Source organism: Elephantulus edwardii, unplaced genomic scaffold, assembly GCF_000299155.1.
Source record: "Elephantulus edwardii isolate Elephantulus edwardi_28Jun2011 unplaced genomic scaffold, EleEdw1.0 scaffold00026, whole genome shotgun sequence".
In the NCBI taxonomy this organism is placed as follows: Eukaryota; Metazoa; Chordata; class Mammalia; order Macroscelidea; family Macroscelididae; genus Elephantulus; species Elephantulus edwardii.
Genome location: NW_006399776.1, coordinates 5,137,488 through 5,158,907, shown reverse-complemented (window position 1 = coordinate 5,158,907; position 21,420 = coordinate 5,137,488). Strand labels below are relative to the sequence as shown.

At 43.3% G+C, this 21,420-nt stretch overlaps 1 protein-coding gene across 3 annotated transcripts in view; it reads left to right on the top strand.

The window, feature by feature from the left end:
• MAPKBP1 (mitogen-activated protein kinase binding protein 1) overlaps positions 1-21,420 on the top strand; it is a 66,698-nt gene that overhangs the window by 32,514 nt on the left and 12,764 nt on the right. For 2 of the 3 annotated variants that reach the window (XM_006882988.1, XM_006882986.1), the window contains exons 2-8: positions 3,340-3,431; positions 15,899-15,961; positions 16,186-16,243; positions 16,981-17,151; positions 17,551-17,688; positions 17,912-18,094; positions 18,659-18,819. In XM_006882988.1, coding sequence (XP_006883050.1) covers positions 3,340-3,431; positions 15,899-15,961; positions 16,186-16,243; positions 16,981-17,151; positions 17,551-17,688; positions 17,912-18,094; positions 18,659-18,819 — 866 coding nt within the window. Of the gene's footprint in view, positions 1-3,339; positions 3,432-15,898; positions 15,962-16,185; positions 16,244-16,980; positions 17,152-17,550; positions 17,689-17,911; positions 18,095-18,337; positions 18,356-18,658; positions 18,820-21,420 lie in introns of all 3 variants that reach the window. The other variant, XM_006882987.1, reaches the window with a different exon arrangement.

Genomic DNA, 21,420 nt, shown 5'->3' with positions numbered 1-21,420 from the left:
TAGGCTCAGCATTTAGAAATGCTTGCTATAGATAGCAAGTTTGGCACTTAACAGATGGCTGTTTCTTGAAATTCTTTTGTGTCAGCCAATTCTTTTTGGTACAGTGACTCTGTATACTCCTTCCATCTTCTTTTAATACTTTCTGGATAATTCAATATTCTATACATAGCATCCTTAACTATTGCAATTTGAGGCTTGAATTTGTTCTTTAGTTCCTTCAGCTTAAGAGCAAGTGTGGCCATTTTGATTTTCTGACTCCAGTTCTTTGCATATTTTATTATAATACTTTACTTTGTCTTCCCATGCTGCCCTTTGAAATCTTCTATTCAGCTCTTGAACTTCTTGATTTCTTTGCTTCGGCTTCTCTGTGCTCTAGTGCAATATTCAGAGTCTCTTCTGACATCCAGTCCATGATTTTGGCAGTTACTTGCTATGCATCAGAGAGCTGGACAATGACTAAGGATGACAGAAGAAGAATTGATGCCTCTTAGTTAAGGTGCTGGAGAAGAGTCTTGAAAATCCCATGGACCACCAAGAAAACAAATAGGTCTGTCTTAGAGAGGGTGAAACGAAGTTTCTCCTTGGAGGCTAGGATTTTGAAGCTCCATCTCACATACTTTGGACATGTGGTCAGGAGGGACCATTCCTTGGAGAAGAAGGATATCATGCTCAGAATGGTGGAGGGACAGCACAGGAGAGGAAAACCCTGGATGAAACAGAACGATACAGTAACTAGGGCAGTGAGGGTAGGTGTGTTGGAGTCTGTAAGATTGGCTCAGGAGAGGGCAGGCTTCAGAGCTGTTATACATAGGGTCACTGTGAGTTGCAGGCAACTTGACAGCACATGACAACAGTAGGTGGTTGTATGGGTTAGTGTGGTGTACTTTTCTTAAATTGCCCTTATCAGTGAGTAGATATAAGTTGGAATTCCTGGTTTGCATCCTTGAGAAATATAGAAGTCTCTTGAGGGATCTTTCTAGGGAATAGATTTTAACTATAATGTCGCAGGAGATTTATTTTGTTTAGCCACGTGGAGTATTTCTTTCCAGCCTAATTCTAACTAAAATGTCCTCAGAGATAAGAAGTTAAACAGGAGCACTCTTGAAATTTCTGGTTAGAAGAGTTGAAGAAAAAAGATCCCAAAACAAAGAAATTGAATCTAGGATTTTCTTCTCTATAAAGTGACTTGGGCCACCCTGCCACAAAGCAGGAACACATGTAAAGTGTTTCTGGTTCACCTTGATATCCTGGAGTCTTCAAGACTCTCCTTAGGATCATAGTTTTCAAAGAGCACAAGCCTTGTTTGCTTCCATAGCCCTTCTGTGTGTAGAGACCTCTCTGTAAACCAGAAAGACAAAAGACATTCCTGAGGAGGGCCAGTGCCGGGAGCCCAGGCAGCATTAGAAGAAACTGAACCTGCAGTGATAAGCAGGAGATTGCATAGTTGTCTGAGTCTGAAATGAAACCATTTTTGGGGCGAGTCTAATGCAGGACTTGGGGAAAATCAACAGTATAAGGTGACAGTAGTGAAGAAGAGAATGATGATGAGTTCTCATGTGATTCTTATATGGCTTTGTCCTTTTATAATCTATGGTTGCTTTATATATGTTTCTCTTTCATCTCTGTGGGAAATGTGGCTTAATAACAATAATTAGAGTACTTTGAGTATGTGTACTGTGCAAAACACAACATTAAGCCATGTTTCTGCCTCCTAGACATATATCAAAAACCAAACCCACTTCCGTCAAGTTGATGCTGACTCATAGCAACCTTCTGTCAGGTTTTTAAGGCAGTAAATCTTTATACAAGGAGACAAGATTGCCCATATTTCTCTTGGGGAGCAGCTGGTATATTTCAAACCCATGACCTCTAGTTAGCAGACACATAAGGTACTATGTCATCAGAGCTCCTTTCCTAGATTTATATTCTATGTATTGGCAGACATTTAGTGGATATACTCCTCTAATGAAGGGGAAGAATATGATAGAATAACAAGTTCAGATATTTCATGTTGCCTAACTGGTACCTCACATTTCTTTCAGTTTGTAATAATTCATATAACATTGTCATTAGACCAGCAAGGGCATAAGGATCCGTGACTTCCCTCATTTTGCAATGTGAGGATCCAGGACTTTATTGTATAAAGGGCACCTTTCTGGATTGAGACAATGCTTTTTCCTCTCTGGCCAGCTGATGATTTTTGTACCAGCAGAAAGCCCTGCTAAAAGCAAGTGAAGCACATTGTCATTTTCATGTAATCAAGAGAACCGTGGCATCATTTTGCACATAATTTTGGTGTTCCTTGTTTGGTGGTGTAGTGCCTGGGGCTTTAAAAATTTGCAGGCAGACATCCAAGGTACAACATTGGATCTCTCTTCACCTGGAGCAACAGAAGAGGAAGAAGGAACAGGAACAAGAGAAGGAAGTAAAATGGATGCATGAACAGTTCTGTATCCTTTGCCATGAGACTAGAAACATTGGATGGTGCCTGGCTACCATTACTATTTTGAGCAAAGAATCTAATAGAGAATCTTGATCATCAAAAGGGAGTGTATTTGAGGAGCAGAATTGAAAATTTTCATGAAATCTGTACTTTCTAGATCCATGGAGGACGGATGGATCTCTCAAAACTATCACCCCAAAATAATCTTTAACTCTTAAACTGAAGGTATCACCTGAAGTCTTTATTTTTTTTTCCACCTGAAGTCTTTAAATCAAAAGATAGTTTGGCATTATTAGTGAATAAGATTTGCCTTGAGCATTATGCTCTTTTTTTAAATTTTATTATTTGTGTGTGTGCGTATACCGTCAAATCAGATCTGACTGGTACAGGAGGAGATTGTCCCTCCTTCCTCGGCAGAGCATCTGGTGGATTTGAACCGTGTGCCTCTGGGATTGCAGTGCAGCTTCTTGCCGCTAGGCCACCAGAGCTCCCCTGCATTATGCTCTTTTAAAGAACAAACTATAATAATGGGATCAAATTGACAACAGGAACTCCTAAAATTAGAAAAATTAGAGGGCTCTTAGTTTATGTTCATTAGAGAAAAACAGCTTAGAAATGAAGGGTAAGAATGGTTGCATAACTCTAAAGAATGCAGTCAATGTTGCTAAAATGTACAAGAAGGAATTGTTGAATTAGTGTATGTTCTGCTGTGTATATTCTCAGTGACAATAACAAAAAAAAAGAGCCCTGTTATCAGAACAGAACCCAGGGAATTCAGTTAAGCCCATTCTTCTGAAAAAGAAGAAGCTTACGCTGTAGGATGGTACCAGATTTCTTCATCACTTTCTTTCCTACCTCACTCTATAACATATCTCCTTTCTCTCTTACTTTCACAGGTGACCTTAGAGAAGGTGCTGGGAATAACAGTGTCTGGAGGCAGAGGACTTGCCTGTGACCCTCGATCAGGTTTAGTTGCCTACCCAGCTGGGTAAGTACCTTGGAAGAGATCTTAGTTTATGGCAGTTTATGATAAACCAGTTAGGGTAGGCCAGTATTCTCTGGTACCTACTGGAAGATTGTTCCAGATAAAATTTTTTTATGCCAGTTTTGTAAATGAGATACAGGGCCCTTTGTTGGATATTCTCTTTGTTGCTATTCACAACTTCTCACTCACAGGTATATTATCACTCATTTGTTACATACAGCTCTCACAATTACCTTTAATAACTACCTTCTAATCATTTGAATATGAATGTTGTGAAATATATGGGAAGATGAGCCCCTAAGTTTGGAAGGCACTCAAAATGTGACTTAGAAATTGTTTCTTCTTCAAAGTAGACTCTACCTTAATAAGATAAATTGTTGTTATATGCTATCGTATTGACTGTGACTTAGAGACCCTGTGAACAACAATTCGGAACCCTGCCCTGTCGTGTGCCATCCTCACCATCTCTGATATACTTGAGCTCACTGTTAAATAAAGTCATCTTATTGATCTGTCTTGTTGAAGGTCTTTCTCTCTTATGTTGACTGTCCACCTTTCCAAGCATTATTATGTCCTTCTCCAAGGACTGGCCCCTTCTAACATCATGTCCAAAGCTTTCATCTAGTGAAGGAATTTCATTTGTTGATGTGACAGGACTCACAATGAGGAGAAACTGCTGCACACATCCATTAATAATTGGAGTCTGGAATGTATAAAGTAAGAATTTAGTGAAATGGCACTTGTTAAAAATTAAATAAAACACATAAAGGTCAATATCCTCAGGGTTAGTGAGCTGAAATAGACTGCTATTGGCTGTTCTAGTTAGATACTGCAATGCCAGGAATGGCAAATTGAAGAGGGTTAATGTTGTATTATTGTCAAAAAGAACTTTTCAAGATCCTGAAGTTTAGTGCTGTCGGTGATAATATCTATATGCATATATGGGAGATGTGGTAGTCTAGTAGCAAGAAACTGCACTGTAATCTTGAAGGTGCATGATTTGAGTGTACCAGTTGCTCCATGGGAAAAAGATGGACAGTCTCCGCCCATGCAGTTTACTGCCTCTGACCACCAGCTAGAGGGTCAGCTATGGGTCTGTTCCAACTCTGCAGTACACAGCAACAACATAGGCATATAAGAAAATATATTAATGCAACTATATACACACCAGTCGCTAATGCCAAAGTTGAATAAATTGAGTATTTCTACCAACTTTTGCACTCTGAAATTGCTCAAACATACAGCCAAGATGCATTAATAATGATTTTTGACTGGAATGCAAAAATTGGAAACAAAGAAGGAATGGTATTTGGAAAATATGGCCTTCTGTTGGGTTGCTATGTCAGAATTTTTGCTCAATGATAACTTGTATTGCTGATACTTAGAGCCACCTTCTTATTGTAATCTCAATATTTCAGCAGAGGAAACTGAAATTCAGAGGATTTAAGCTGTTTCCTCATATTATCATAGACAGTAAGTATCTTTACAGGGTTTTTAACCCAAGTTAACGGCAGAGTTCATAACTTAAAATTATATAGGATGGGGGCAAACCAGAAATGCCACTTAGTTACTTTCTTTCCCCCTAAGCAGCCTACCTGATGTGCTAATGACAGGAACTCTGGGCAGCTGTGTTTGTTCCAGTAGACTTCTTCTCTGGTTCTGGGGTCAGTCTGTCTTCTCTGCAGTGCTTGATATGTGTGGTAGGGAGGCAGTGGGAGTGACATTGGTTGATAATCTGAATTATCAGTAAATGACCTTGTAGCTGGAGAACCATGTGTATTTCAGAGAATTCTACTCCTTCTTGCCTTTGCCAGGGAATGCCAGGTTCCTTCATGCTGGAGGTGGGGCTGGGGTGGATGTAGGATAAGCAGGAAAGGCCTGGGGTCCTGCCCAGTACATGCTGAGCCCTGTCATCCTGAGGAGTGTAGAGCTCTGCTTCCCGCTGTCTTTCCCACACACCCAGGCCCCAGGCTTGGCGCCATTAAGGGTGTGTGCTTGTGTTTATGGGCAGGACCCAGCCTAGCACATGTGCCTGGAAGTCACATCTTCCAGGTAGTAGTGTGTGGAGACTCCTCTCTGGTTGCCTCTAGCAGGCTTCCCTGTGTGCTTGGCTTGGGCTGGCCCTGGGCAGTAGCCCTGATCTGCTCCTTGACATTGTCATTTCCTAGAACTTCATGTGCTCTCTTGCCTTATTTCTAGATATTTTCATTTTCTTTGTGCTGGAGCCCCCTGAGGTGCCAGGGGACCACAAAAGTCTCTGTGAGTCAAAACAGGCTTTCGTCCCACCAACCCCCCTGCACTCTCCCTTTCCTTCCTATCTAGAGATTCTAACGCCCCCTTCTTGTTCCTACTGCATTTGTTGCTGTAGGAGCCAGCTCAGGTATCCTAGAAACAAGAAGAGAAACAAAGCTCAGAAAATTCTCCCAGAGGCCTAGAGGCAAATATCAAACCAAAACAAAGTTTTGTGAAAGGAAATGAAACAGTCCCAGGAAGGGGACTGTGGGGGTGGAGAAGGAGTGTTTTTAGCAGAGATAGTTTGAAACTCTAGACCAAGAGTGTGGAGTTTTGTGTCAGAAGCCCTTTGGTTATAATGGCTTCTGCATGTCATCTTCAGAGTTCTTCTTTAGTTGTGGTCTTCCTCACAGAATGTTCACCCCTCATCTTTCATACCATAAGTACTCTTGCCATAGGATGCATAGCCTTTGTTAAGGACTTTGGTTTGGTTGAAAAGCTATAACTGATTTGGGCCCAAGTTAGTTTCCCTTCTCTGGCTGGCCTAGTTTTGGGGGTGCATTTTGGAAGCTTTAGAGCCCAACATAGCCTCTATTACCACATGTAGCCACTCATTTCTGGATGTGGGCATCTTTTGGCTCCTAGCCTCAGTGTGCAGGGCTTGGGTGTGCTCCAAGCAGAGCTTCTACTTCCCTCCAGGAGTAGGAGGTGTCCTAGAAAGGTGACTGACCCTACCAACGCCAGAAGGAAGCCTTAAGTGATAAAAAGGAGAGAGGACGTTCAACTCTCTTGAAAAGGAGGTCCTCTGTTTACTTTGCCCTTGTTGGAGTTTATGCTGAGATTTCCAACTCCAAAGCTTTGGACAGAATGTGAACCCAACAGAATATCCTCCTGAACTTTGTTCTAATGATATATGATCTGAAGGAAAACAGAGCTACCTTCTTATTCTCTGTGGTAAACATTTTGTGGATATGTTGACACACAGCAGGACAGTGGAGAGACCAGGTAGACCTGAGAGCATGAGGGTAAGTAAACTTGGTTCACTGATGGGTGAGAGGCACTTTCAGGGCAGCCAACAAGCAGCAAGCCCCTCACTTCCTTGTGTTTACTTTTCCTTCAAATCTCATATTGGAAGCCAGAACCCTCGAGTTCTTCCCAAAGCAGTTGGATCATGGTGCGTTCATTCGTGTGTGTGACAGATATTTGTTGAAAATCTGCTGTGGACCAGACATTATTCAAGGCATGGGGTACAGCAATGAATAAAACAGATTCCTTGCTTTTGTGGGACTTGGGTTCAGGAAGAGAAAGCTGACAGTAAGCTTTTAAGCAAATAAGTGAGCGAGGCAGTAGCTTGGTGATAAGTGTTTCTGTGAAGAAAAAGAACTCACAGTGGGTCAGATAAAGAAGGTAAGAAGAAAAACTGAGCCTGGATGGGCAAGAAAAGTCTCTTGTGAGTTGATATTAGAATGATAAGGAGGAATCAATGCGTGATTTCTACTCAGAGTAGTCGAGGTGAAAAAATAGCTTCCAGATCCAGGTCTGGATAAGGCCCCCCCCTTTTTTTTTTCACGTGTCTACTGTCAAATTCGATCTGACTGGTACAGGAGGAGATTGCCCCTCCTTCTTCAGCAGAGCATCTGGTGGATTCAAACCACGCACCTCTGGGATTACAGTGCAGCTTCTTGCCACTAGGCCACCAGAGCTTGCCGATAAGGGCCCTTTTAATTCATTAGTATTCAACAAATCTTATATGTGAAGCTGTAGTTGGGCTTCCTACTGCAACTGTAGATGCCCTAGATAACCCTTTACTTTTTGTGACAGAGGCATACAGCTTCATCTTGCCTGGATCCACAATTAACACCCTTGGTACAAGGAGTCAAGAAATATGGAGACACATTGCACTGGGAAAATCTGCAGTTAGGGACCTCTCCAAATTATTGAGGAGTAATGATGTCAGTTTGAGGACTAAGGTGCATCTGATTCAGGCCACGGTCTTTCTGATCACTTGCTTTGCATCTGAGAGCTGGAAATGAAGAAGGATGACAGAAGAATTGATGAGAAGAGATGTGGTGTTGGAGAAGAGCATTGAACATTCATTCCATGGACAGCCAAGAGAACAAACAGAAATGTCTTGGAGAGGGTGCACCCGGAATGCTCTTTGGAGGCAGGAATGATGAGGCATGTTGCTAGGAGAGGCTATTCCTTGGAGAAGGACAAGATGCTGGGAAGGGTAGAGGGTCAGTAAAAGAGAGGTAGACCTTTAAACTGGAGGATTGATGCAGTGATTGCTGAATGTGCTCTTGTGTGTCAGGAAGTGTGAGGGATGGCACAGGATAGAACAAGGTTCAGATTTTTTTGTTCATAGGGTTGCTATGAGTCTCATACTCGACTCCACAGCACCGAACTACTAACTCACTAAAGGTACCTTTTGAGGAGCACTATGCAGGGTTATTTTGGACATTATCTTTAATTCTAACAAAATTCTGTGAAGTGGATTTGTTACCCCTGTTTTACAGGTGAGGAAACGGAGGTTCAGAGGAGCATGCCCAAGATCACACAACGTGCTAGCAGCCATGTCTGTGTGACCACTGTGTTCTTTTCACCACTGTGCTGCCTTTCAGTGAGCCTGTGAACAAGGGCTGCTTCACAGACCTTGGAGGTTCTTGGGCAGTCAGAGCACTGAATGAAACCTTGTAGCTAGTGATTTGTAAAAGATTTATTCACTCCTTCACAAATACTTCAGTACCTGTCTTATAGGCCCTGGGAACATAACAGTAAACAGAACTGACAAAACGAACTTCACAAAGCTAACAATAATGTAGGGAAAGATAGACAATAAGAAAGAAAGAAAAAAAAAAAGAAGAAGAAGAGAACAAACACCAGACAATTACAAGGTGATCCATGCGGTGGAAAAAGAGTAAGCAACGAAGGCGTTAGGGAATCTGGAGTATGTGAGGTTGTAATGTTAAATAGGGCACAAGAATGACATCCAGAGAAGACTTGAGGGACCTTTGGTGTGCCTCTGGTCTGGTCCTGAGACACTCTTTGTCTTTGCCTGACCTGAAAGAAGAGGAAGTTCTAGGGTATAGGCTCTCCAGTTGGCACTTCTGTGTCCTCCTCTCTGTGTCTGGCGATACAGTCGTGATTTGTATTGTGCTTCTTTTGGCACTACCTTCTGGAGGATGAGGAGTGGTAGGAGGTAGATTGTATGAGAATGCTGGGCTCTTGTGATGGCAACAGGCCTAGACCTGTCCAGGGAAGAGACTGCCCAGGGCATAGCCCTTCCTGGGCAGTGGGCCCAGCACCTGGCACTGGTGCTCTGCTCACTGCCCTGAGCTGAAACCATGAGAGGCTGAGGCCTCAAGTCTCACTATCCCTCCCACGGGAGTTCTGAGTTACAGGACTTGCGCAGTTGGGCCAGCCTAGCTGTTCTTGTCATGTTGTGGATTTTAACTAGTATTACTGAAGAGGCACATGTGAAGATGACACACGTGTAAATGACTGCCAACTGTGCTGGGCAGGGTTAGAGGACATGGAGGCAGGGGCCAAGGAGTGATGCAAACTCTACCCCACCCATCTCTCCCCAGCTAACAGAGGCTATTGGTCAGAGGTCACCAAGAAAACTAAGGGAGGCTCCCACATTAATGTTTGTAGGACTATTTTTTGGGGAGGACCACAACAGTCTGGGCCCAGGGGATACCTTGAACATGTTTGTCGTGTTCCTCCCTAACTAAGGCATCTGAATTATTTATTGTCCTCATGAATGAAGCTATGAACATGGGTCACTTTCTTTCTGCATTGAAAGATTTATGAGTCTGAATCATTAGGAGTAAAAATTTTAGTTGAATGATTCATCTTTATGTAATTCCCTTTCTTGTCCAGCTCTTCCTTATCAGGCCAGATGATTACCTAGGAAATACTGGGGTTGGGGGAGATGTTAGAGAAAAGTTGCCTGTCTTTCTCTACCAAATCATCTTACCATCTACATTATATTTTTACACAAACATATAGCTCTGCCTCTTTCTTTTAAAATTAATTTTCATTCCTGGATTTAGAATATGGCTGGATGAATTATGGATGAATTATCATCACTTCAAGTTGATCAGCCTTCAGCTGAAGCACTTTGTCATAATTAATTTAAAATTGAGCAGAAAACTTGGCTACCTGTAAAGTGTACAGAGTAGAAATCTATGTCTAGAGAGATGAGCCTACAGAGATACTTCTCAAAAGGTTAACACAGAGAGTGGGAAGGTCCAGAGAACACTAAAATATAAAAAATTATAAACAACCCAAAGCCAACTAGACAAACAAAAACCAGTTTTCACTGAGTTGATTCCAAATCTTGGCCATCCTAGGTGTGACAGAGAACAACCATAGGGTTTTCAAGGGATGGTTTTGGACAGTAAATCAGCAGACTATTGTTCTGAGACAACTTTGAGTGGCAGGAGCCTTTTTGCCTTGCAGCACATATTAACTGTTTGCACCATTAGGGATTCCTCAGAAAACTCTGTTGCTAACACCAAATGCCATCAAGTTGACTGTGGGTCACAGTGAACTACAAACAACAGATCTGAACCTTGCCCTGTCCTTGCACCATCCTCGCCATCTCTGTCAAGCTCAGGCGCATTGTGGTTGTTACCATGTCACTCTGTCTCCCTGTTAATCTTTCTTTGATTGACATTCTACCATTCCCCGCATGGCACCTCTCTCCAAGGATTGATTCTTCCTGAAAATATGCCCAAAGTAAGTGACGTGACGTTTTACCAACCTTGCCTGTAAGAAGCACTCTGGTTGTACTTTCTTCAAGACAGATTTGTTTGTTCTTTTTGGCAGGTCTTGATATATTCAATACGCTTCTCCATTATCACAATTCAGACACATTGATGCTTCTTTGGTCTTCCTTATTTATTGTCCAGCTTTCAGATGCATAGAAAGCAATTGAAAATAGTAAGGCTTGGATCAGGGGAATAGTCCTTAAACTGACGTCCTAACTCTAGCACTTTGGAGAGATCCTTGACAGCACAAATTTCCCAATGCAACATGTCCTGATTTCTTGACTGCTGCTACCATGGGTATTGATTGTGTACCCAACTGAAATTGTTAACAACTTAAATTTTTTTTCTCCATTTATCATGATGTTGCCTCTTGATACAGTGTTGAGAATATTTTTTCTCTTGATGTTGAGATATAATCCATATCGAAGGCTATAATCTTTAATTTCTGCAGAGAGGCTTCAAGTCCTCAGTTCTGCAAGCAAGGTTTGCTAACATGAGTTTTTAATACATTAGTCTTTCTCTAATCCTGGTGCAGCATTCTTCTTCATGTTGTCCAGCTTCTTGAATGAATTGTTCAGCATACAGATTAAATACATGTGGAGAAAGGGTACAGCCCTGACACATAACCTTTCCTGATTTTAAACCATGCAATGATTGTTCCTTTGTTCTGTGAGGGCAACTGTATGTTGGTCTATGTATAGTTTTCACATGAGCCCAATAAAATGATCTATGATTCCCATTTTTCTTAGTGTTTGTCATAATTTATGATCCACACAGTCAAAAGATGAGATTGCCACTTGTCTGTCAGTTTGCCATACTGTGGTGATCTGCATGTTGCTGTGATTCTGGAAGCTATGCCACCAGTATTTAAAATACCAGCAAACTCACTCATGATGGACAGGTTTAAATGGAGCTTCCAGACTAAGACAGATTAAGAAGCAAGGCTGGCCATCCACTTCTGAAATGAAGGTCTTCAAAAATAGTATATGTCACCATTTAAAAAATTGCTGGCCTTTTCATGGTGGTGGCAGGCAAAATTTCTTATGCACTGAATAAAGTATTAAAATCTAAGCCTGTCTTTCTCCTGTGGAGCTGTTGGTGGATTCTAACTGCCAGAGAGGTGCCACCCTTGAGTTAACAGCAGAAATTCCCGGGAGCTCTGGTGGCCTAGTGTCAAGAAGCTGCACTGCAATCCCAGAGGTATGTGGTTCGAACCCACCAGATGCTCTGCTGGAGAAGGAGGGGTAATCTCCTCCTGTACCAATCAGATCCAGTTTGACGGTGTACACACAAAAATAATAAAGTTAAAAAACAAAACAAACATAAAAAACCCAGCAGAACTTCCTACAGTGGGGACAGTTATGCTGATGCCACGGGTTGATGTAAGGGTTAAGTAAGATCAGATGGCTAGAGTGCTAGCAGATGTCTGGTACATGAAAAGTACTTGATAAATGGCTACTCTCCCTAATGGGCCCCAAATAATATGAAGAGAAATAGATCAGGTAGTAATGGAAGTGGAAGCCTTCATGTTTAGAGTTCAATAAAACTCTCATATAGTGCTTTATAATTTAGCCAGGAGATGTCATTTCCATGAACTTTCCATGTCTCTGCACTGCTGTCCTTCCAACCTCATCATCTAAGTGAATCAAGTTGTAGATATTTTCTTCCCTTAGCTTCACTCACCTCCTCTTTCCTGGCTGCCTTCCCAGAAGGGGGGAAAAGAAAATTAACTGCTTTAAAGTTTTTATTATTTCACAGATCCTAACAAGACTTGTGCACTTTAAAGAACAGAACCTGGGATAGTTCTTTATCACCATGCCCTAACTGCCAGGAGCACCCTTACAGTGCCCCAGGACTAGTGATTGATACTACAGGCTGACTTCCACTATGTGTAAACAAATGAACAAAAAAAAACCTAACTAAAAACAGAAGCCTTAAGCTAGATCAGAGCGTCTCTCTTTTTATAGATAAGGAAACTTGTGTCCCTAAAGTCACTCAGGTGCATGTGGCAGAACATGTATTCAAATTCTAGTCTCAGACTCTCAGGACCACAATATTTCTGAGGATTTAGGAAATCTTGGTCCTGCCCTGAAGAATGGATAGATTGGAGGAGATGGAGCCTGTTGATGCCCCAGGATACTGAGTTAATGGATTAAGGGAAACATTCACCCATTTCGTAAGCATTTATTGAATAACAGTGGGCCAGACTGCCAGATGGAGACAGAGCAAAACCAAGCATAATTCCCACCCTCATGGAATGCACAGTGTAACGTGAGAGGCAATAAAAAAATAAAGTAAAATTGTGTGTAAGTATTATAATAGATGGTTTGTGATATCGTTTGTTATGAGAGCATTTGACCTGAGATTTTAAAGAGGATTGTGAAGAATGGTCTAGGTGGTGGAAATGATGTATATATATATACAGGCCTTGTAATGAGAGAGATTGTTCAGTTGATTGTTTTTTATTTAAACCTCTTGTTTGGAGTCAACAGGACCTGGTGGAGGGCCTTTGAATTTAAAAGTCAGTTAGGCCTAAGGGCCTGCAGTTCTCATTGCCTAGTGTTATTATATTTTAGAGGAACAGTCTTCTAAGTGGAACAGCACTGGTCTGTCAATTTGTTGTACTGAGGGAACCTGGGGTTGCTGGGATGATGAACCTTGTACCACTGGTGTGTCAAATGCCATAATGGTTACCCATGGTAGACAGGGTTTGGTGGAACTCTCAGATTAAGACAGATTTGGAAGCAAGAGTGGCATCTACTTCCTAAACAACATGCCTCTGGAGACTATAAACTTAGAGAAGTGACGATAGTTATAGAACAGGGTTCAGTTCTTTTGTTTATAGGGTTGCTATGAGTCATGCTTGGTTTGATGGCAGTCTACAACAACAACAACAATGAGAGTGAGCATAACAAGTTCAAAAGAGTGAAAGAAAATTCATGTGGCTGGAGTATAGGGCAAGATAAGGACAGAAAGTGGCCAGGACCATGCCTGCATGCACTCTGCATGCACAGGACATGCAAGTTCTACTGGACATATCAAGGAGTTTGAGTTCAGAAGCCTCCAAAGATTCTTGGCATATGGGTGGGTGTGTGTGTGTGTGTGTGTGTGTGTGTGTGTGGCAAAGAGCATTGGAAGTTGGAAGACTAACTCTGATGTTTATGGGACATTTCTGAGCCTGAGCCTAAGCTGCCTTTTCTTGCATTTTGGACCACGTGATCTTTGTCAGTCAAGAGACTAAGGTGCATCTAGTCCCAGCCATGGTCTTTGCAATTACTTACTATGCATCAGACAGCTGAACAATAGCTAAAGATGACAGTAGAAGAATTGATGACTTTGAGTTATGGTGCTAGAGAAGAGTCTTGAACATACCATGGACTGTCAAGAAAACAAATAGGTCTGTCTTGAAGAGGGTGAAACCAAGTTTCTTCTTACAGGCTGGAATTTTGAAGCTCCACATCACATACTGTGGGCATGTGGCCATGAGGTACTGATCCTTGGAGAAAAGCATCATGCTTGAAAGGGTGGAGGGACAGTGCAGGAGAGGAAGATGTTGGATGAGATGGACTGATGCAGTAACTAGGACAATTGGGGTAGGTGTGTTTGAGTCAGGGCAGGGCAGGCTTCAGAGCTGTTGTACAGGGTCACGATGAGTCACAGTTGACTTGACGGCACATAACAACAGTGCACCATGCTTTCAATTCCTTATTTTCATCCTTCTTCCAGCTCTTAGGTTCAGTGAATCTGTGTGTTTTGAAGGAATTCTTTCAAAACCCCAACCCACTGCTTTAAGTCAGTTCTGATGCATGCTGACCTACCATTGGCTTTCCCAAGGACAGCTTTATGGGAAGAGATTGCCCAGCTTTCTTCCAAAGATTGGCTTGTATATTTATTAGAACTACTGACTTTTCAGGCAGCAGCCCAATCCTTAATCCACTATGCCGCTAGGGTTCCTTTTTATTTTGGCAGAATTAGTCTTCTCTCACTTCCCCCCACCCAACATGTTAGAGTGCTCTTAAAAGAAACTAGGAAGAAGGAAATATCTTTAGCTATCAAGTTTTTATTCCGGAGGGGGACCAGAAGACTGTTTAGGGGAGCTCTGGTGGTCTAGTGGCGAGAAGCTGCACTGCAATCCCAGAGGAGCACGGTTCGAATCCACCAGATGCTCTGCCGAAGAAGGAGGCGCAATATCCTCCTGTACCAGTCAGATCTGATTTGACGGTACACGCACACAAAATAATAAAAAATTAAAAAAAAAAAGAAGACTGTTTAAAGAAAGGAATGAGGAGTAAGAAAAGAGAAGGGTATAGGGAGAGAAAGTGAAAGAAAACTGAAAATTTGGAGGAGGTGCGATTAGATGAGAAAAAGATGCAACTCAGTATTTTCAGAACTGTTGATCAGCTTAGCAATTCTCAGCATACCTGTATACATCAAGGATTCCAGCATTCCAAGAGGTTACTGGTTGAATTAGCATACTGAAGTGTTTCATTGAACCTATGAGGTATTTATAAATGGTGATGGTAAAAGCACTCAGTAGTAGCTTATACTTTCATTGAGGTTCACATATAGGCCCTACAGTGGGTTTCCCATTAAAAAGATATTGGATTTGAGGAAGTAGCATTCTGCTCATTCTCCTCTGGTCCCCTTACCTGGTATAGCAAAGGCCAGGCTTTAGCTTGTCATCTGGTTCCAGCTGCTAATTATGCCAGTGCAGAGAAGTGGCAGATGGAGCAGAGTCTACTGATAGCCACAATCCCTAAAGGAGAAGCTGTGTGGACTCTTGGCTCTCAACTTCTTGTTTCCTCTAGATCTCATCCCATTTTTTCTTGCATCTTAGCTGGAGAGGGTGTCTCTGGCTGTCAGCAGGGTCCTTCTCCAGCCCCCTGCTCCTAAGGAGTCTCAGGCCTGAGCCCAGGAGCTCTGTAAAACCCCTCCAATTCTCTGCAGTTCTGGCCCTCTGGCTTGGCCTTCCACTCCCTTCTTTATCCAATATGTGGAGTGCTGTCTTCTGCCAAGTGCATATAAGTGCATGCATGAGAGGCCTCTCTCCTCCTTGAAGCCCAAGTGCTTAATATGTCTGTAAACATATAAATATCTGAGATCTTCCTTTGCACAAATGTGTATTCTTCCCCTTAGAACCCCTTCCTGGGGTAAATTCAAGAGCTATGGAAAGACTTGTGTCTCCACTACTCTGTGGAAATGACCAGAGAGGTGCTGGTGCTCAGGGATCTGCATGAGGATAGGCTTTCAGGGACCCCTTTCACCTCATGGGGCAGCAAAGGGGAAAGGGAACAAAAAGAACTGGTTGCTGGGAAGAAGCAGAATCAGTTGTCCTGTGTGGCAAGTAGAGCCCCTTTCAGCTAGCTCCACCCGACTGCCTCTGCTGGTGACCAGGATTCCAGATGGCCTGGGAAATCTCCGGAGGGAACAGTGCTAAGACTTTTCTCTCACTCATCTCCTCAGGTGTGTGGTTGTGCTTTTCAACCCCCGGAAGCACAAACAGCACCACATCCTCAACAGTTCCAGGTAAGTGGGTTCTGAGTCCTCCGGACCTCCTTCTCCTGGGAGGGTGAGAATGGCACTGTCTCTGTATTCTATGACACTGTGACCTAGTTGAACCCCAGAGTCTGGCAGGGAATCACCACAGGTACCATTGGTATTTGCCAGCCTTGCCTTTTGAAAGGGCTCTGAGGGGCCAGGCTTATGTCAGCTTGCCGGTGTCACTCCTAACCTACTCCCATTTCTTATAGGAAAACCATCACTGCCCTTGCCTTCTCCCCTGATGGCAAGTACTTGGTCACTGGAGAGGTAAGTGAGGAAGAGGGATTGAAGGACTGGGGAGAGGTGGTGGCCTGGCCTTAGAAGACAGCTCTGGTCCCAGGCCTTGTTAGGCCTACTGCCACTTTGACTGCCTGAACCAAAAAACCCTGCCAAATCCTGATTTCTTCTCTACCTTAGAGGTAGTTCATAAGCTTTAGTGTGCATTAGAAATCACCAGGGAGGCTTGTTAAAGTGTAAGTTGCTGGATCCATTGTCGAAGTTTCTGATTCAGTAGGTCTGGGATGGCACCCTAAATTTTCATTTTCTAACAAGTTCTTTGGTGAAACTGATGATGCTGTTTTAGGAAGTACTTTGGAAAAACACAATCTCAAGATATTCCTTGCCCCTGGAGGCCCCCTGCTGGGCACATGCGGAGTATTTCTTCCTCCTATGGGCTCTTACAGCGAGGTGGTGGAAGAGTAGTAATGAACACTCGTGGTTCTGGTTGTGTGGTTCCTAACCTTGGCTTGCCATCAGCATCTCTTAAGGAGCTTTGAATAAATATAAATATACTGACTCCACCAAGAGATACTTAACTCAAACCTGGAGTTATATTCTGATTGACAGTCTTTTTTCTCAGACATTTTTCATGTTTCCCCTATACCTTACTCTCACCTCTTGTTCATGGTGTCCTTAGAGAGATTGTATCCAATAGCTTACATGGTGAGAGCTCTTTCTATGAATGGCTATGGAGCTGCAGACTTCTGGTCCTTACTTCTCTGCAGAGCGGACACATGCCTGCCGTGCGGGTTTGGGATGTGGCTGAGCGCAGCCAGGTGGCAGAGCTGCAGGAGCATAAGTATGGTGTGGCTTGTGTGGCCTTCTCCCCTAGTGCCAAGTACATTGTCTCCGTGGGCTACCAGCATGACATGATCGTCAATGTCTGGGCCTGGAAGGTGAGTGGAGTGTGTCTGGTCTGGTGGCTGCATGGGCAATAGAAGGCCATTTGGGGAGCCAAAAAGCTGTGGATGTGAACACCTTCAATTCACCCTGCTGATCTCAGTCCCATTAAAAAAAAATATGATCTGGTACAACTGGGAACAATTGTATATAAAATTTTTTGGTAGAAGGGCCTAGCTTTGTGCATTTGAAGACCTCTAGGGGATATTAATGGCTTCAATTCCTGTAGAAACCAATTCTATGCTCCTCACCCGCTGCCTTTTATAGTAAATCTTGAAAAGAAATATTTTCTCAAGTAAAAATCTTCTCTTAACTCTCTTCCATGCTGCTTACAGCTTCTTTTCTCTTGGCCTTTAGAGACAAAACTTTGATTATTCCCTTGCCTTTCCCTCTAGAAAAACATCGTGGTGGCCTCCAACAAGGTGTCTAGTCGGGTAACAGCTGTATCCTTCTCTGAAGACTGCAGCTACTTTGTTACTGCGGGCAACCGGCACATCAAATTCTGGTACCTTGATGACAGCAAGACCTCAAAGGTGAGATGCTGCACTTAGGCAGTAGTGGTAGTGCCTACCCGGACCACCCTTAGGAGATCCTGCTCCACTGGCACCCCTTTCTGCATGCTCAGCAGCACCTGGACATTTAGGATGAGCCAGTTGCTGTCTGGGCTGAGAGAGGCTTGCTACTTTCTCTCTCCAGGGACTGATTTCCAGGGGCAGCTTCTGAGACGGATGAGTGGTAACAATTGTGTCTCTACAGGTAAATGCCACTGTGCCCCTTCTGGGCCGCTCTGGCCTGCTGGGGGAGCTACGGAACAACCTGTTCACTGATGTGGCCTGTGGCCGTGGAAAGAAGGCGGACAGCACCTTCTGTATCACATCCTCTGGGCTGTTATGCGAGTTCAGTGATCGGAGACTTTTGGACAAGTGGGTGGAATTAAGAGTAAGTGGCTGCTTTGTCATTGCCATCCTAGTGGGTAGAACCACCTGCCTCAGCTCAGGGGAGAACTGGTGCCTGTGGCTCCATACCAGGGTCTGGGCCCTCATGCATGCAGAACGGGAACCAGGAGGAAGAAGCATGGATGACCTAGAGCTTGCCCTAATTACAACCCGCAGAGATTTCTATAATTGCCTCCTCTGCTTTCTCTTTATCTGTCTCTTTCCCCTGCTTTCCTCTTCTGCTCAGAACACAGACAGCTTCACAGTAAGTGTGCCTAGCCCCTACTCTCTCATGATGTGTCTTTCTCTTTGCTGAGCTTTTCCTACTTTATCTTCTTTGCCAAACCCTCTGGTACCTCTTAGCCCCCAACTGCGCAGGGTTGTCTGTGAATCCTCGGCCCGTTACTGCTGATGGGAGGGCACCACTAGAAAACAGCTGAGGGGTTTCAATGAGAGCAGCTGGTCTGCTTTTCCCTTGGCCCTGCCTGCTGGCAGGTGACTGTTGACAAGTGATGAGGAAGAAGAGTGGGCAGGTAGCCTTTGCTGACTGAAGCCTCTCTGCCCACAGACCACAGTGGCCCACTGCATCTCTGTGAGCCAAGACTACATCTTCTGTGGCTGTGCTGATGGCACCGTGCGCCTTTTCAACCCCTCTAACCTACACTTCCTCAGCACTCTACCCCGGCCCCATGCCCTGGGGACAGACATTGCCAGCATCACTGAGGCCAGGTGAGTTATTTAGATGTCTTGCCTTCATTTAGAGCTTCACTTTGTGTCAAGTCTCCCTGGTTATGTTTCAAGGTACATGGTAAATGAAGAGTGTGTTGACGCCTACCAACCAAAGACGTCTAGGAACATTCCTGTGGTCAGACAAATCAGAGTTACGGTACTTATTAAAGAAAGATGGCTGCTCACTGTGAGGAACAGTGATGAGTGTTAACCTACTGCTGTGTCTTTCTGATTAACAATGGCTCTGCAGAATAGGGCAGGACTGTCTTAGGGAGTTTCCAAGGCTGTAAGTCTTTATAGAAACAGAAGACCTCCTCTTTTGCTGAGAAGTAGCTGGTGGATTAGAACTGCCTACCTTTGGGTCTGTTTCTAGAAGAGGCTGTTGTTTGGAGAGAAACATCATACTTGGAAAAGTGGAAGGTATATGAAAGAGAAGAAGACCTTCAATCAGATGGGCTGACACAGTGACTGTAGTAATGAGCTCGAGTATGTCAGTGATGATGAGGATGGTACAGGACAGGACAGGGTTCAGATCTATTGTTCATATAGTCGCTGTGAGTTGTACTCAGCTCAGTGGCACATACAACAGCAGCAGCCACCTTTGTAAAAAATTTTTTTAAATTTTTAAAAATTTTATTTAGTTATTTTTTGTGTGTACCGTCAAATCAGATCTGACTGATACAGGAGGAGATTGTTCCTCCTTCTCCAGCAGAGCATCTGGTGGATTTGAACCGTGTACCGCTGAGATTGCAGTGCAGCTTCTTGCCACTAGGCCACCAGAGCTTGCCAGCAACCACCTTTTGATTAAGAAGCTCTAGTGGTAAAGAGCTGCACTGCCAACCCAAAGGCTCACAGTTCAAATTTACCAGCTGCTCCACAGGAAAAAGATGGGCAGTCTCCTCCTGCGTGATGTACTGCCTCTGAAAACCCACCTGAGGGTCAGCTATGAGTTGGTCCTGATTTGATGTTACCAGAAAGCAACAGCCTTTTGGTTATCAGCCCAGAGCTTTGCCTGCAGTACCACCAGAGCGCCAAGTGTGTGCTCATCACTGCCATCACGTTGATTCCAACTCACAGTTAACAAGAGGAGACTGCCTATCTTTCTCCCTTGAAGCCACTGTTGGATTGAACCCCTGGAGAAGTGCAGCCTTCTCATTAGCAGTGTAACACACTCAGGGCATTCTGCCACAGCTCCTTAAGCACTTTTCTTTCTCTCACTCTTTATTTTCTTTGAATAGGAACCAGCTGTCTCTTTGTGAAGTTTTTGCAGCTATAAATCACAAGAGAAAGATTTACCACCTTTTCTTTTAAATTTATTATTAATTTCAATGAAAATTTACGGAGACTTTGGATTTCCATTCATTCATTGTTGCACTTTTCTCCCCTCCCAACCCTCCCCCCAGTACACTACTCTCTTGAAAAAGTGAAAGAAAAATTCTTTCATTGTTTTACAGCCACTGTTCTTTTGAGGTGGAGGATTTGAAGTGCCAGATAGGCAGGTGCAGCCTTTGGATTAGCAGCACAAGTTCCTCATACAAGTTCTACCAGAGCTCCCTAAGCGAGCGTTGTTATTGTTATTGTTATAATTCAGTGCCATCAAGTCATGTACGACTCATAGCAACTCTTTGAAGAATAAATTTGAATCCTGTCTTGTCCTGTACCATCCTCACCATCTCATACATTTAAGCCTATTGCTGCAGTTACTGTGTCAATACATCTCATTGAGGATCTTCCTCTCTTTCACTGGCCCTCCACCTTTCCAAGCCTGATGTCCCTTCCCAGGGAATAACTTCTCCTGGCACCATGTCCAATAAATGACAGATGGAACTTTGCCATCCTTGCCTCTGAGGAGAACTCTGGCTGCATCTTTTCCAAGACATACCTGTTCATTCTTTTGGCAGTCTATAGGATATTCGGTACTCTTCTCAAACACCATAACTCAAAAGGTTCAAGTCTCCTTCTGCCATCCTTATTCATTGTCCAGCTTTCAGATTCATAGCAAGTGATTGAAAAGACCATGGCCTGAATCAGGTACACCTTAGTCCTAAACTGACATTATTGGTCGTGTATTTCGGAGAGGGCCCTGACTGTAATCTTGCCCAAAACAATACATCTGCTTATCTCCTGACTGCCAGTACTGAGAGTATTGATTGTGGATCCAAGTAAGATATAGTCATTGGCTAACTGATTGGAAAAAATCCATATTCCCATTCCCAAGAAAAGTGGTCCAACAGAATGTGAACAATATCTAACAATATCACTAATATCACATGCAAGTGAAGTATTGCTGAAGATTATAAAAAACAACTGAGCCAGTACATTTACAGGGAACTGCTAGAAGATCAAGCTAGGTTTAGGAGAAGCCTTGACACCAGCACCAGGTATATCATTGCTGATGTCAGATAGATCCTAGCTACTAGCAGAGAATACCAGGAAAATGTCTGTCTGTGCTTAATTGGCTATGCAAAAAAGCATTTGTCTGTGTGGATCACAACAAACTATGGCTAACACTGAGAAGAATATGAAATCTATATAGTTCCTATCCCAAAGAAAGGTGACCCAACAGAATGTGGAAACTACAGAACAATCTCACTGATTTCA